The sequence below is a fragment of the Antechinus flavipes genome, chromosome 1 (genome assembly GCF_016432865.1).
Source record: "Antechinus flavipes isolate AdamAnt ecotype Samford, QLD, Australia chromosome 1, AdamAnt_v2, whole genome shotgun sequence".
Classification (NCBI taxonomy): domain Eukaryota; kingdom Metazoa; phylum Chordata; class Mammalia; order Dasyuromorphia; family Dasyuridae; genus Antechinus; species Antechinus flavipes.
Genome location: NC_067398.1, coordinates 726,107,360 through 726,123,545, shown reverse-complemented (window position 1 = coordinate 726,123,545; position 16,186 = coordinate 726,107,360). Strand labels below are relative to the sequence as shown.

Genomic DNA, 16,186 nt, shown 5'->3' with positions numbered 1-16,186 from the left:
GGCCGAGCCCGGCCAGTCGCCGTTTGCCTCAGTTTCCTCCGGTCAGAGAGGGCCGTCGAGGGTCTGCGGCCAGTCCTGCAGCTCCGGCGCGTGCTGACCGGCCGGCTCCCTGCCCAGGCCCGGACCGACCCGGGGGAGGGGCGGGACTGGTCCCTGCGAGGGTCCTCCAGGGCCCCAGGCTCAGAGCAGCGGCCGAGAGAGACAGCTCTCCCTTGGGGACCTCAGGCCCCGTCCATTGCCCGGGTCTTTTTGGCGAGGGGGGGGGGGTCCTCAGGGGCCATCTCGAGCAAGCGCCCCCCCCCCCAGCAGCCCATCCCGCTCCAGGGCAGCCCCGCCCAGCCCACAGTTGCTCTCTGCCCGGGCAGGGGGGACGGAGGGGGGGGAGGGACGGGGGACAGAAGTGCCTGCCCGCAGGGAGCTGACGCCCTGCCCCCTGCGAGGCCCCTCTCCCAGGTGTTCCCCACGCCCTCGAGGGAAGGATGACTGAAGAGCCCACCTCCAAGCTCGGCCTTCCTCTCAGTGCGTCCCGCCCCGGGATAACCAGGATGGGGGGCACCGCCTCCGGGGGGCCCTCCCCCTCCCCTCCCTTCTTGCAGCGCAGTCCTCACCGGACCCGGAGACCCGAGATGGGCCGCGGCCCAGGCTGCCCCCTCCCTCCCCCTTCCTGCGCACCTCCCGCCACCCAGTGCCACCGACTTGGGGGATGGGGCCCGGGGCGGGGCTTGGGGCCCGGGCTCCTGAGTTCGGACTTTGGGAGGGGAGGGGCTGGAGGAGGAGGGGCGGCGCTCCGAGTTGGGCCGGGCCTGGGGCCAGACTTTTAAGAGCCCTGGCTCCAGCCGGGAGAGGCTCCGGGGTCTTCTTTTTTCTCCTTACCTTCTTGTGTCCGCCTGCCCATTGCTGAGGGCGGGAACACTGAGGCGAGCCGGCCATGTGTCTTTGGTGGTTTGCGCTCCTAGCCAGCGGGCTTCTCTGGCTCCCCGCAGGTACTGGAGGCGCGTCCGCTGCGGAGCAACCTTCCGGGCGGGTGGCGGGGGGAGCCCGGGGAGGGGGTTCGGGGCGGGGAAACAGGCTGGGCACGCGGCCCCGGGGGGAGAAAGAAGCGGCGTTTGGCTTCGAGTCCCCCGTGGGGTGGGGGGCTGCGCTGCCGGCTCCCCGCAGCTTCCCCCAGAGGGCCGGGACGAGCTTTCCTTGGGCTCCCGAGGCTTCCAGGAGGCGGACCGGGCCGAGTCCCTTCCCGGGGAGGGTGGGGGTGGGAGCTGGCACGGTGGGACCGGGGTGGGGAGGGGGCGCCCTGGAGGGAATGGCTGCCGAGACCCGCGCTCCCCGCGCCTCCGGGACGCGTCCCTGGTCCGGGAGCGGTGGGCTTCCCGGGGGCCGAGCCGGGGATCCCGGGCGGGGCGGAGCACTGCCAACTGACTGGGCTGCTCGCCACGCCCTCCGGCCCCGCCCCGCCCGGCCCGAACCCCCCCCCCCCCCAGTCCCCCGCGATCCTCCGCGGAGAGACCAGTTCTGTGCTCCATCCCCGCCACCTCAAGGTCCGGAACTAAGGGGAGGCTCCCGGAGCTCCGGCGGAGTCCTGAGGCAGCGGGAAGGGCACTCCCGCCCCGGGCCCGCGCAGGGCTTGGGGGCAGCGAGTGTCACTGCGGGGCCCGCAGCTGGGTCCGAAGCCCAGGCTCGGGAGGCGAGTGACCCCGGGCGGCTCCTGGGGGAGGAGGGGCGCCGGCCAGGGCCCACCTTGCGGAGGAGCCTCCCACAGGCCGGGAGCCTGGCTCCTCCGGGTTTGTTTAGGGTAAATCGGGCCGCTCAGTGACTTTGCCTCGGCAGCTCGCTCGGCTGTAGCTTCTCAGAAGGCCGCTCACTGGGCTTTACTGCCCCGAGGACCTGGGCGCCCCCCCCATGGGCCCCCGGGTATGCAGGCTGGGGCCCGGGCCTGCGCTCCTTGGGGTCTCTCTCTCCGCAGAGTCCCTAGACTCGTGCTCTGGGCACTGTGGGGCTTTCAGAGACAACTGCTCTTGTCACGTGACCTGCCCGTCCCTGCGCACCTGCTGTCCCGACTACAAGCAGTTCTGTCTGGAGATCGAGCCCTACTCGGGCTCCGTGATGGGCGGCAAAGACTTCGTGCTGCTGGGAGAGCCGTGGGTCCCCCAGGCCTCCTCCGTGGTCTGCAGGTGAGTGCTTCCCGGGGGCAAAAGACAGGTACGGGATCACCTTGTACAAGCAAGGGAGAGAAGCAGGGAGCCATAGCAGGCGATGGGGGGAGGGCAGGGGTAGGCCCTTCTCACAGCCCTCCCTCAGCTGCCCTGAGTCTTCTCTTAGCCCAAGATCACCCAGAGCCCTCCATGAGACTGGGCCAATGAGAGCCCATGTGGGAGGGAGGAGGGGCCTTCTGGCCAGACAAGGGGCAAGTAGAGCCAAGGCAAAGTCCCTACTGTGTGCCAGCCCTAGCTGGGCCCGAGCCAGAAGAGCTCCCAGCAGGGCTGCCTTTTTTTGGGCCGCCTTCTTTCTGAGTCCTCCTTCCTTGGGCGCCAGATTCCGAGAAACCATCCAAACTCGGGGCTACGTGGATGACAAGGGCAGGATCCACTGTGTGTCGCCCCTCCTGTACGAAAGCGGGCGGATTCCCTTCAGAGTGTCCCTGGATGGCGGCAGAACGTTCCCTAGCTCCGGGACCTGGCTGGCAGGTGAGCCCCCGTGGAGCTCCCAAGTACCTTCTCTGGGCGCTTCCCCTCCCCACCTCCCTTGGAGAGCCTGCTGGCATCTTGGGAGGGAGGGAGGATGGCTGGGTATGCAGACTGCCCATCTCACAGAGGGGCACACTGAGGCCCAGGGAGGGTCGGGATGAGTCGGGGATTCCCGATTCCCAGAGTGAGCTCTGCCCACTTCGCTGAGTCGGGCCAAAGGACATTCCTCCCTTGGTCCCGGGCCCCTGAGCTGCTATCCCCGGGCTGGCACCATCTTGGATTCCCAAGGAGTCCCCTGGAGGCCGAGCCAGGCTCCTCGGAGAGGCAGAGGGACCTGGCTGCCGACACACGGCTCAGTGAGGGGCTTGCTCACTGCTTCTCTTGGACCTAGCCCCTTTCTCTTAAAACTCTTCCTCACTTTTTCCTGGCACCCTCAGTCTTCCCATAATGGAGCCAGGGCTGGTGGGAACCTCGGGGGGCAGAGAAGAGGGCCTGACTCGACTTCTGCTCTTTGCAAGCGTTTGGCCCTACCTCAGTTTCCTTGTCTGTAAAACGGGATCGTAGGCTGGATGAGCTCCGAAAGCCTTTTCTGATCTAAGTCTATGATTCTCTTCACTTGCCGGGCTTTTGCTTCTCTGGCCTCGGTTTCCCCAAAAGAAGTGCAGATCCTTCCTCCAGCTTTCTTATTTGGCCAGAGGTGGCCTTTGGTCTAAAGCAAACGTCCTTCTCCCAACAGCCCTTTCACTTCCTGGTTCCCCATTCTCTCCCATGTGGTAGGTAGAAAAGCCTTAGGTAAAGGCATCCTAGACCCCAGATCTCTTCTGACTTCAGCAGATGCACTGAATTAAATGACTGTCTCTCATTAGGGACACGTGTCCAGGGTCATCCTCTGCACAGGACTTGAGTCCCTATCACAAGCTGCTTCAGATTCCCCAGACACACCTCAATCCCATTGATTCCCAAACTGAACCTATTTTCTTCCCCCAAGTTTTCCCTTCTTCCCACTGAGACCAACTTCCCTGTGTTGCACCTTGGAAAACTTGATTCCTCCTTGGTTCCTCCCTCTCCCACATATCCTACATCCAGACTTGCCAAGGTTTGTCCATTGACAACTTTTGCTCCATCTCTGGTCCGTTTCACTTTTTCCCCCTCCTCTGGTCCGTTTCACTTTTTCCCCCTCCTCTGGTCCGTTTCTCCTCTCCCCTCCTCTGGTCCGTTTCACTTTTTCCCCCTCTGTTGGAATCCTTACTAACTGCTAACTAATTAGAGTTGATCTAATCTTACAAGAAGATGTTTTGGGCAGAACCTGAAACAAGGTACTAAGTGGAACTAATTAGTACAAGGCTTGTGTTTGCACCTTTACTCATCGGAGTTCACAAGTATGGGAGATTCACAAAGTAAACTTTGTAACTTTGGGAATTCACACCTCCCTTGAAGCTCTTTGGGCCAGAGAGCACTATGGGAGAAAACCTATAATCCCTCTCTCTCGTATCCCACAATTCATCCCTCTTGTATAAAAGAAACAGACAGAGGCTCTCGGTCAGGTTTCAGTGGAATTAAGCCAGAAGCCCTCTCTCCGAGGCGAGGCAAGGAAGAATATATTTTCCACTTGGCTGGCTGGTGGCAGAGGAGAGTTCAGCTGGATTGGAGAGGAGCGACTCTGGTGCAGGCACAGAGCACTTTGGGAGATTTCACCGGAATGACATGAAGAGTGGAGCTGGCTGGAGGCTGAAGAAAGAGGCAGAGGCTGAAGGACAAAACCTTTGGATTTGGCGACATTCGGAGAGAGCTCTTGGAACCAAGCAGAGAGATAGGCCTCTAAGCTAACCGGGCTATATTGGAGATAATAAAAGATCTGAACTTTTATCACCTGGCTGAGTTTTGAGAAGAAAAAGCTCACCACATTTTGGCGCCCGAACAGGGACCAACAAAATCCTGATTCCAGGGAAGGCACCCAGAGAGAACTATTATAATATTTTATAGAAGAACAAGAACCCCACATTTGAACCACAACACCCCTCCTCTGGTCCGTTTCTCCTCCCTCATCTCTGGTCCAGTTCTCCTCTGCACATCCCTCCAAAACCACATCCCCACTTACACGGCTCCCTCTCATCCCCTCACATCTGGACTATTTTAATAGCTGCTGGGGGTGGAGTCTGTCTTCCTCACGCCTCTTTCCAATCCAGCCCATGCTCTAACCTCTCTCCCCAGTTACACGTTGTCTCCAGGAATAAGTACAAAACGAGGCTTCCAAAGCTTACGCATTGCTCAGTAATTGGCTTCCGAGAATGTAATGTCAGTCACATGCCCCTTGGGGGGGTGGGGGCTTGTGGCTCAGTAGTGGGGACACAAAGGTAAGTATTCCTCGGACGGCCCGCCCTCCGCATTTGGCCCCTTTCTGAAGGGCCTGGGTCACCGAGTCGGCTCCTCTGCGCTCACGGCCCGGGCTGAGTGCCCAAGGGACCCTTTTCCCAGCTCCATTCCTTACTCACTGGCTGCCCCCCTTCTTCCAGTCCATCCCGGCAAAGTGTCCGATTCTGCCCAGAGTCAGCTGGTCAATGACACCAAGTGGCAGTACTACGGGACCCCGGGGGTCACCGGGACCCTCACCCTCTCCTGGAACAGCTCCCTGCTGCCTGAGCCCAGGGTCAATATTGAGCTGTGGGGCTACCGAGAGACGGGTAAGGCTGGGGTCCAGCACACTCGGCCGGATGTGGGCGGTGGGGAGCGGGACCCCAGAGGTCACCAAGGCTAATGGGCCCATTTTAAAGGGGGGACTGAGGCGAGTTTGGTCAGAATGGCCTTTGAGGTTTGGGGAGTGGGAAGCGATGGGAAACCAGGCGTGGGGTGAAATACTTTTGTCCCCTTTCAGGCAAGCCCTACTCTGACGACTGGAAGGGCCAGTGGTCGTACCTCTACACCCTGGCCAGGAACTTCTCCAATGGTCCCAACTTCACCTTCACCCCAGTGCCCGCCAAACCCCAGTACCAGGCTTGGGAAGTGGGCGCCCTGCGCATCTCCGGGAGCAAGCACCGGGATGGAGAGAGGTGAGGCGGGGGGTGGGGGGCCGGCCAGGAGCAGGGGCCCATTCTCTCGGTCCTTCGGGAGAATCGGGGGGACATCAAGAGCTCTGGTGTCCAAAGTCTGCCAAGACCAGTGGGGGAAGGAGCCGGAGTCGGGGGGACACAACGGGAGGAGGGGCTAGAAGGGGGACTGAGAAGAGGCACCTGCCGGGCCCGGCTCCAGACTGGAAAGGGAGGGAAGAGAAGGAGCCGGGAAGGGCCAGGTCTGGGGGGAAGGAAGTCGGGGCAGGCCGGGCTGAAGGGGCCGTGAGCCCGCAGGGGCCGGGAAGGCTCTGGACGTGGCCTCCTCCGTGTCCAGACTTGGTGGGGAACGGGAAGAGGGGCAGGCAAGGCCAGAAGGCCGGGGTGGGGGTGGGGCAGAGAACGGGCGGGGACGGAGAGAAGGGGAACTCTGAGGGCAGGGGCTGCCTGGGGGGGGAGGGCAGGGGAAACATCTGGCCTGGGGAGCTGGCGGCCCTGAACGCCGCTCCCTGGAGTCTCGGAGCTCGGGAGGAAGCTGGGGGGAAACTGTAGAGCGGCTCCCCTGGAGAGCCGGGCAAGGGGAGGGGAGGGGCTCGGCTCGCCCCACAGACTGGGTGCTCACGGATGGATGCGGGAGAGGGGCTGTCATGAGGGGGCCGCGGGTGCCCACAGATGGACGCTTGGGGGGGTCTGATAGGGTCCATCGGGGTGCCCGTGGATGGATGCACTGGGGGGCCCGTCCGGGGCCCGTGGATGGATGCACTGGGGGGCCCGTCCGGGGCCCGTGGATGGATGCTCTGGGGGAAGGTCCTCTCCCGGGCGCCCTGTTAGTTGCACTTCCAGTGGAGCAGACCCTGCCATGGGTCCTTCCCCTCCCCCGGTGCGGCCGAGTCGCCCTCTCTGTCCCGCGCCCGCGATGCTGTCCCTTTCCCTGAAGGGCGGGGGCCTCTCTGTCCTATTCCCGGCGCCGCTTGGGGCCCAGCTGCCAACCGGCCGCGCCTGTCGAGCTGTAACTACTTGAAGGCAGCCAAGGCTCTCTGGGGCCCGGGCAAGGCCCATGGGCGGGGGGCGGGCCCGGGGCTGGGCTCACGGGCCCTCGGCCGCCTCTCCCCAGGGACGTCCCTGCCATCTGGAGCAGTGATCACGCCCTGGCCTGGCACCTGGGGGAGGACTTCCGCCGAGACTCTGCCGCCTGGGCCACCGCCAAGTGCAAGAGCTGGGTCCGGCTGGAGGAAACGCTGCCCAATTTCCTGGAGGAGCTCGAGGATTGTCCCTGCACTCTGACCCAGGCTCGGGCCGACACCGGCCGCTTCTTTGTGAGTGCTGGTGGAGGGAGGAGGAAGGAGGGAGGAGGGAGGAGGGGGAAGAAGGGAGGCGGGGGGCGGCAGCTCCCTGACGTGCGGCTCTCCCCAGACCGATTACGGCTGTGACATCGAGAGTGGCAGCGTGTGCACGTACCACCCGGAGGCCGTGCACTGTGTGCGCAGCATCCAGGGGAGGTAAGGGGGTGGCCTGGGCCCTGGGAGATTCCGGGAGAGCCCGAGCCCCAAAGGGAGAGGAATGGGGGTGCGGGAGGCGGGGGGCCGGGCCCCTGAGCGTTCCCCCAAAGCCGGCCCTGCTCCGGAGCCCACCCGGGGCTCGTCCCTCGCCCCATCCGGCTGCTCTGCCCCGGGCCGCTGATTTTCGGGCCGGGCTGACGGGCGCTCTCGTCCTCCCCCCCAGCCCCCGGTACGCGGCGGGCCAGCAATGCTGCTACTCGGCGGCGGGCACCCAGGTGCTGACCAAGGACACGTCCAGCGGGAGCACCCCAGACCGCGGGCACGACTGGGGCTCCTACCCCTTCGGGGCGCCCCCTCGCGTGCCCGGCTTCTCCCACTGGATGTACGACGTCATCACCTTCTACTACTGCTGCCTCTGGTCCAAGAACTGCCAATTGTACCTGGATTTGCGGCCCTCGAGCGACTGCCGGACGTACCGCCCCCCCCACCTGGGTGAGGGACTCCGCGGCCCCCGCCCCTGGGTGGTTAAGGCTCCGTTCTCAGGAAAATGAAGCGGGGAGCTGGGCCCTGGCTGGGCGCCGGTGGGCACGGGTGGGCCGGCGTCCCAGCAAGGGCTTGGCCTGGGTTCCCCGGCCCCCGGCCCTTCGGTGGTCGGGGGGGGCAGGGCGTCTTCGGCCCCCACCCCTGACCCAGGCTGTTCTGGGTCACAGCCTCAGCCTTCGGGGACCCTCACTTCCTGACGTTTGACGGCGCCCACTTTACGTTCAACGGCCGGGGAGAGTACGTGATGGTGCAGTCTGAGCTCACAGGGCTGATGGTGCAGGCCAGGACCCAGCCACCCTCCACAGCCAGCAGTGAGTAGGCTCCCTCTCCCCGGGTGCCGGGCTCCCTCTCCTTGGGCATCGAGTGCCCTCTCCCCGGGCGCCAGGCGCTCTCTCCCCGGGCGCTGGGCTCCCTCTCCTTGGGCATCGGGTGCCCTCTCCCTGGGCACCGGACACTCTCTCCCTGGGTGCCGGGCTCCCTCTCCTTGGGCATTGGGTGCCCTCTCCCCGGGCGCCGCGCTCCCTCTCCCTGGGCACTGGGCGCTCTCTTCCCGGGCACTGGGCTCCCTCTCCCCAGGCATCGGGCGCCCTCTCCCTGGGCATCTCTGCTCGGTGGCCCAGCTGGCAGGTGGCAGCTCCTCCTGATCCCAGAATTCCAGGCCCTCTTGGTTGAGACACCCGGGGGAGGCCGGGAGTCAGGACCGAGGGCGGAGCTCCCAAGGGGACGGGCAGGTTGGGGAGCACGGGACCCCTTTGGGCCACAGCGGAGAGCTCGAGGGCCGTCACAGGGGAGAAGCGTTGGCCATAAAGACCATAAAGGCTGGACACTCGGGCCTAGGTCTCCAAGGCCACCCGGGAAGGGTCGGGACCTCCTGGGTCTTCTCCCTCCAGGGGCCCAGGCGACGGCCATCTTGGCGGTGGCGGTGAAGGAGAACGTCTCTGATGTGGTCGAGGCCCGGCTCGGGGGGCCGAGCGGAAAGACCCTCGAGGTCCTGCTGAACCAGGAGCTCCTGAACTTCACCGAGCAGAGCTGGTTAGACCTAAAAGGTGAGGCCCGGGAAGCGATGGGGTCAGCATTTGGGCGACAGGCAGCCCAGGGAGGGCCGAGGCCCGGTCAAGGCTCCTAACGGCCGGCGGACCGGCCCATGCTCCCATTCGTAACTGCGGGTCTGGAGTCTGTGTCCCCTTCCTCCCCCGGCCCCTGGTCTTCCAATCCAGCCAGTCCTCCCCAGCTCCCGGGGGCCTGATGTGACCCTCGCGGGGGGCCCGGGAGACTCGCTTACCTGCCCTGTTCTCACTCGGAGGTCTGATCCTCACTCCCGTCCTCTCCTTCTGGGTCCGTTTTCTGGGGCTGACCCCTCCTCCGGAGCAGACCTTCAGACAGTGGGGTGGCCGGCCTGTCCTCCCCGAGCCTTCTCATCCTCAGGCCGGACACCCCCAGTTCTGGAGGCCCTTTGGCTGCTGCTCCTGCTCCGGACGCGGGGCTGGACCCGCCCAGGACCGGGCCAGCCGGCTGGCACCTTGGGCACTAATCCCCGGAGGAAGGGGTGGAGGTTTGGTCCTTAGCTGCGTCAGGAAGCCCGACCCGATGCAGTGCCCACGCTCAGTTCCCTGGGGAGGGGGGGAGGGCAGGGTGCCCGGCGTGAGTGCCCGCCTCTCCTAGACATGTACTTGTCGGTGTCCGGGAACCGGAACGTGTCCATGATGTTGAGCTCCGGGGCTGGCGTGGAAATCCAGGCGCACGAGCACTTCCTGAGCCTGAGCGTCCTTCTTCCCAAGAAGTTCCTCAACCACACTCAGGGCCTCCTGGGGACCCTGAACAACAACTTGAGCGATGACTTCACGCTGAGGAACAGGACGGTCTTGTCCCCCAGCACCCCCCAGGAGCTGCTCAAGTTTGGCGCCGACTGTGAGTAAGACCCATGGGGGGGCCTCCTGAGGGGCCGGGGCCAGGCTGGGCGGCTCGTGGTCCCCTTCCCCCAGGGAGCCCTCTCCAGGCCCAGCACCCCAAATCTCAGTTCAGGAAGAAGCCTCTCGGTACTTGCTCTGTACTTGGGAGCAGTAGAGAGACGGGCAGAGGCAGCTCGCCCTGGGCCCAGAGAGCACTTCCAGACCAGCTTACGGGCCGGCGGGGGGGCGTCAAAGAGCTCAAAGCCAGCGCGCCCCTGAGCCCTGGCGGGGTGGGCTGGCAGGTCGGCGAGTCGGGGCCCTTGGGGCTGACCTCAGCTGTGACCCATGGAGGCAGTTCAGCCCCTCCTGGCCAGGAGGGCGGGAGAATTGGGGGAGGGAAAGCACAGGGCCCGGACCACCCAAGAGGGCGCTTCCGTGAGGTTTGTCTGGTTAGAAAACTCTAAGGAGTCGGAGTCTCCTGCAAGGTGGCTCTTCGGTCCTGGTGACCTGGGGCCCCCCGCCTTTTCTGGAGAGAAGGGATCCCCCAGATTCATCTCCCACTCCCCTCGGCCTTCCCCCCGCCTGGCTCTGACTCCGATGAGTGGGCTGCCTGATGAGGAGTCCGGAGGGGGCGGAACCCTCCCCTCCCCCACTTCCTTTTATTGGAAGTCTCGGTTAAGCCGATGTGCCGACTGTATGGCAGCCAGAGCTGGTCCTGGCGTCGGGAGGACCAGGGTTCACATGCAGCTGTGTGACCCTGGAATGGTCACTTCACCCTGCTTGCCTCAGTTTCCTCATCTGTAAAATGAGCTGGAGCAGGAAATGGCCACCTCCTCCAAGATCTCTGCCAAGAAAATCCCCAAATGGGGTCACGCAGAGTAGGACATGACTGTACCGGAGACATGCCAGGCTTGCCCAGGCGCCCAAAACCCCGGTTCTGCAGAAATCCTTACATCTGCCAGTGTCCCCAGTGGGCATCGGCTGCCAGTGTTGGGGCCTGGGGGGCTCCCCAGGGAGAAGGGCCAATGGGGAGGCCCCCGCTTCTGACGGCCCTTGGGCCGTGTGTGTCTCCTCAGGGGCCATTTTGAACGAGTCTTCCCTGTTCACTTATGATTCCTCGTTTCTGGTGGACAACTACCTGCAGAAGCCCAAGCACGACCCCGACTTCCTGCCCACGTTCACCCACGGGCCCCCGACCCCCGAGGTGTCCTCCCTGTGTGGGGAGGACCTCTTCTGCCAGTTCGACGCCCTCGTCACCGGGAGACTGGACATCGGCAACGCCACGAGGGTGGCCCACGAGCAGCACCGGCGGCTGCAGCGGGACCTGGAGCCCGGTGAGACGGCCGGCCGGCTGAGGGCCCCGGGCGGACCCCCCCATCCCGGGGATCTGTGATCCAAAACCGGGGGGCTCGGCTCAGAATCAGGGAGAGCCCGTCCGGGTCGGGCTTCGAATGAGCTTCGGGGCTGCGGGCCCCGAGGCCGTGCCGTGCCAGACGAGGGGCTTCCGGGGCACGGGGCTCCACGACCTTGGGTCAGTGACTGCGCCTTCTGGCTCCTGAGCCCCGAACCTGGGTCGTCTCCTCAGAGGTGTCCTGCGGCTGGCTGTCTCCCCCCGAGCACGGGAAGAAAACTGGAACCAGCTACCTGGTGGGCTACTCCGTGGAGTTCAGCTGTGAGCCCGGCTACTCGCTGAGAGGCTCCAAGCGGCGGACCTGCCAGCCCGACGGCAGGTGGTCAGGGGAGGTGCCGCAGTGCAAGCCAGGTAAGGAAGGGCCCGGAGCCCGGGCCGGGGGCCTCGCGGCCCACAGGAAGGGCCCGTCCCTGGCCGACGCTTCCTTCCGCCCGGCCCATCATCCCCTGCTGGGCCCCAGGGACCCCAGCTGGGCGGGAGTCCAGAAAGGGAGGGGAAGGACAGGGTCTGCGGAGGGGGAGGGCTCCGGGCTGGGCTGGGCCTTCCCTTCACACCCTTGGGTCTTTTTTAAGCCTCGAATAAAACTGTGCTGCTCGCAGTCATCCTGGGAGTGCTGTGTGTGATGGTTCTGGCTGTCCTAGGCTACGTACTCCTGAGGAGGAGGAGGAGGTCCACGGTTATAATGTAGAGCAGCCTGCAGCTGTGGATCACACTCCCCATCTGAGCACCCATGCCCCCGAGTGCCCATCCCCCACATGAGCACCCATCCTCCACATGAGTACCCATGCCCCTAGGTGCCCATCCCCCACATGAGCAGGGTGCCCACCTCCCACCTCAGTGCTTACCTCCTACCTGGGCATCCATTCCTAACCTGAGCCACATCCCCCCCCATCCTCCCCCAGCCTTGTGTCTGTTGCCAGCCCCAGCCTGACATCCGACCTCAGTTCCCAGGATGACGTCACTCGCCAATCCCAATGTGGTTTTTATCTCGACCCCCTCCCCTTCCCGCCCCACCCCCCTCCCCATCCCCCGTTGGAAGGAGCTGGCCTCTTTCTGAGACTCGGAAATGAGAAGACCCTCCCCCCGCCGAAGAGGCTCCTTCTCCCGCGGGGGCTCCCCGAGCAGGGAGCCGGGCCCCCCGCCCCTCCCCCGCTGGCCTCTGCTGGCTAAGCTGTTCCTCCTCTCGGTGAAGAACCAGGACTTGGGGGGCTCCCTGGCCAGCGGAGGAGCCGGGCGGGGGCGGGGGCAGCACCACGGACCGTGGCCAGCACAGCCGGAGAGGACGGGACACTTGCCTAGGGGGCGCTGCAGCGGATAGAGGGCCGGGAGTCGGGACACTGTGCGCCTGGAAGGGGGTCCCGCCCGGCGGGGCTGCGTCTGGGGAGGGAAAGGTCCGATTCCGCAAGATCGGCGTCGCTGGGAACCCGAGGCTCTGGTCACAACGGGAGCGCGCAAACTTTCCCAATAAAGTGGTATTTTTCCAATTACGTGTGAAGGAAGTTTCCGACGGTCATTTCTGGTGATCTTTTTTCCCTCTTTACCTCCCCCCTTCCCAAGACAGCAAGCAATCTAACGGGGGGGGGGGGTGTGGAGGGGGAGTGGGGTGGGAGCAACATGCGCACAACTCCGTCCAAACGAGAAATGGGGAGGGCTGATGGAAGACGCTCCACAGAGGGGTAGGGCCGCTAGGGGGCGCCATAGTGCACAGGGTGCTGGCCCAGAGTCGGGAAGGCTCATCTTCCCTAGTCCAGATCTGGCCCCAGACACTTAGTATCTGTGTGATCCCGGGCGAGTCACTTACACGCGTCTGGCCCCAGACACTTAGTATCTGTGTGATCCCGGGCGAGTCACTTACGCGCGTCTGGCCCCAGACACTTAGTATCTGTGTGATCCCGGGCGAGTCACTTACGCGCGTCTGGCCCCAGACACTTAGTATCTGTGTGATCCCGGGCGAGTCACTTACGCGCGTCTGGCCCCAGACACTTAGTATCTGTGTGATCCCGGGCGAGTCACTTACGCGCGTCTGGCCCCAGACACTTAGTATCTGTGTGATCCCGGGCGAGTCACTTACGCGCGTCTGGCCCCAGACACTTAGTATCTGTGATCCCGGGCGAGTCACTTACACGCGTCTGGCCCCAGACACTTAGTATCTGTGTGATCCCGGGCGAGTCACTTTCGCCCGTCTGCCTCTGTTTCCTCATCTGTGAAAGGAGTTTGAGAAGAAAATGGCAGAAAAATTCCTTTAAAGAAAAAAAATCCTTTTAAGAAGCCAAACAAGAGTTTTAAATGACCCCTATGCCTCAATGCCAGTTATTACTGGTTCTCGGCTTCAGGTTAGGGGTAAGGACTCAGATGACTCCATTAAGCCTCTGGGCATGATTGGCAGTTTGAAAGAGGCAACAAGACATCAGCAATTCTAAACCTAGAGCTTTGTTGATTTAAGAAACTTGGGCATTCTTCCTAAATGAACAACTCAGTGCAACTAATAAAACGGGTTTCTTGCTACATTTGTTCAGGCAGAAGATACTTTATTAAGATGCTTTTAGAAATGAAAGATTTCAACTTTGAAGTTTCATCTTAAATCCTTCAGATTGCCAGTGATAATCCCAGAAGCTGGAAAGAGCCCTGGGGAGGTAACAGAGACACAGTAATATGGATCTAGTCTGTAGCTCTGAACTGATGGTCCAAGTGTTCTGAAAAGTCATTTAGTATCAAGATTTATCAAAAGGTGACAAATGTCACATACTTTGTGATCAAGAGAGCCAGAAGCGAGGCATGAACGCTTAAGGAAGTGAGGGGAAAGAAGGATGCCATCTATACTAAAATATTCATTGCAAGTGGACGTTTTTTATTTTAGTTTGGTTTTTTGGTTGCAAATAAAAAATCGATGATTTTTAGTGGGAGAATGTCTAAACAAATTATGATAATGAACACACTGGCATGTTGTGCCATGAGAAAAAGAGACGTATGGGGATATGGAAATGAATGGAGAGAGACTGAATGAATTGAGAAAAAGCAAGAAAAATGAGCTACGTGGTGATTCCCTCAAGGACTCAAATATCCTGATCAGTGAGCTCTTCAATTTGAAATTCTTCCGACAATATAGCTCCAAGAATGTCTGTCTGTCCGTGCGACTCTTGCCTCTGTTTCCCATGAGTTCATCACGGAGCATCTATCCCGTGTTATGGAGTCCTTCCTTACTCTCTCCTACCATCTCAAGGGCACTTGTGGAGCGTTCTGGCTATCCACTCATCAGCCCTCTTCCTTACCATGTGACCAGCTCCTCTTCTCTTCTTGTCCCATAATTTAACGTCAGGAATGAGCAATGCCAATTATCCCAACAGAGGACACCCAGAAAGTTCACAAAGTGCATTGGTTGGCAAATATCTGAAGAAAAAAGTGATCACAGAGAAACCGAGGGACTGAGAACTGAACCCACAGACCCACACTGGGGAGGCTCTGCCGCTGTGTTCCCGGGGACGAGGAAAGGGCTCTTGAAGAAAGGGGGAGAGATGTGCGGGAAGCCGGAGGCAGAGCTTTCCAGGTGTGCAGGGTGGGGAAACTGTGCTGGGGGGCAGGTCGGTTCCCCAGAGCCTCCCCAGCTGCGGATCGGAGCATCTACAGATGTCGGGACTGGGAACGAGATAAGTTGGAGGTCGAGGAGAGAGGTCAAACAACGCAACAGCCTCCCGGTCAGAGGTCAGAGAATGGCACCTGCCCGTCGGTCTCCTTGTGTCGTCCCCTCCCAAGGGGAGATCCAGTCTGGGCCGGAGCTCCAGCGGTCGGTGTCGGGCGGCTCCCGTGTGTGCCGACAACACTGCCCAGTGCTTAAGCACAATCCCCAGCACACAGTAGGTGCTAAATCAGTGCTTATTGACTGACTGTGCAACAGCTGGGAAGCCATTGCTCACACTACATCAGTCCATGAAGGGGAACAGTCTCGGAAGACTGGAAAGGGTGTGTGCGTGCGTGTGTATGTGTGTGTATGCATCTGCATGTGAGTGTGTGAGTGTGTGTGCATGTGTGAATGTGTGCATGTGAGTGTGTGCATCTGTGTGTGTGTGTGTGTCTGAGCGTGTGTGCGTGTGAGTGCGTGTGTGTGCATCTGCGTGTGTGTGTTCATGAAGGGCTTTGAACCCAAATAATGCCGCCCAACCCTCCTGAGCATGTCCCTCCTGGCACTGGGCTGTTTGAGAAGAGGGGGCTTCCCCGAGGCTGGCCCAGGGCCTTCCTAGGGGTGATGGACAACGGTAACAGCAACAATAAGGACAGTACTCCTCGCTCTCAGGCAGGACCGTGGCCAGCGCTGCATTTGGGGCAGAACGTGGCCCCAGCTTCGCGGGTCTCCCCAGCCCAGGTTTGCGGTTGTTACACTCGGTTCCCAGGGAGGTGTTGGAGCGGAGCCGGGGCCGCCCCCGGGCAGAGGGGCCTGTGCCTCACAGCGAGGGAGCTGAGGCCGGGCCTTGAGAGCCTGGGGCCCGGTTTGGGAGACGGGGGTCCTGGCCCTACAGAGCTGGCTGGGACTGGCCCCGCCCGGGCTGGGACAGCTCACAAAGGCCCCTCTGTCATCTGCCCTGCTCGCACCGCAGCATCGCCCCAGTCTGGCCGTGCTGGGGGGGGTCGGGAAGTCGCCAGGCTTGTTGGGAGAAGGCCAGGAGTGACAGGGGCTGTCGGCTTTCCTCCTTCCCGACTGGATCCCCCCGCCCCACACAGACGGGACCTCGCTCCCCAGCCCCTCCCGGCCCCTGAACGACTCCCCGAGCCCTCCGTCTCGTCGCCCCCGTGTTCCCGGCGTTGCCGCCTGTGGGGGCTCAGGAACTTCCACACCGAAGACACGGGGTCTTTGCTGTGTGTGGGAGCAGGAAATGGGAACACAATCGGCTAATTTAACGGGCGACTCATTAAATTGGCCCCAAGACCTAACAAGGGAAACAAAACTGGTCTAAAATCCCCTTCCCGGAGCCCAAGGAACCATAGGCTTCCGGGAACAAAAGGCCCGGGAACATTCTGTACATAAATCAAGTGACAACGTAGGCCCCCGTTTTGGGGATGGACGAGTTGCGCGCTCCAGAGATGGGAGAACGCTTCCCCAAGATCACCAAGTGCGAGTGGAAGGAGA

General features: G+C 62.2%; 1 protein-coding gene across 1 annotated transcript; it reads left to right on the top strand.

Annotated features, from left to right (window-relative positions):
- Nucleotides 1-809: 809 nt before the first annotated feature.
- Nucleotides 810-12,554, top strand: SUSD2 (sushi domain containing 2). The gene is made up of 14 exons (XM_051973382.1): nucleotides 810-983; nucleotides 1,961-2,168; nucleotides 2,530-2,681; nucleotides 5,195-5,362; nucleotides 5,554-5,728; nucleotides 6,840-7,041; nucleotides 7,139-7,224; nucleotides 7,448-7,716; nucleotides 7,935-8,078; nucleotides 8,658-8,813; nucleotides 9,430-9,675; nucleotides 10,733-10,990; nucleotides 11,242-11,418; nucleotides 11,640-12,554. The coding sequence occupies exons 1-14, from the start codon at nucleotides 929-931 to the stop codon at nucleotides 11,753-11,755; spliced, it is 2,412 nt and encodes an 803-aa protein (XP_051829342.1). The 5' UTR covers nucleotides 810-928; the 3' UTR covers nucleotides 11,756-12,554.
- The last annotated feature ends 3,632 nt before the right edge of the window (nucleotides 12,555-16,186 follow it).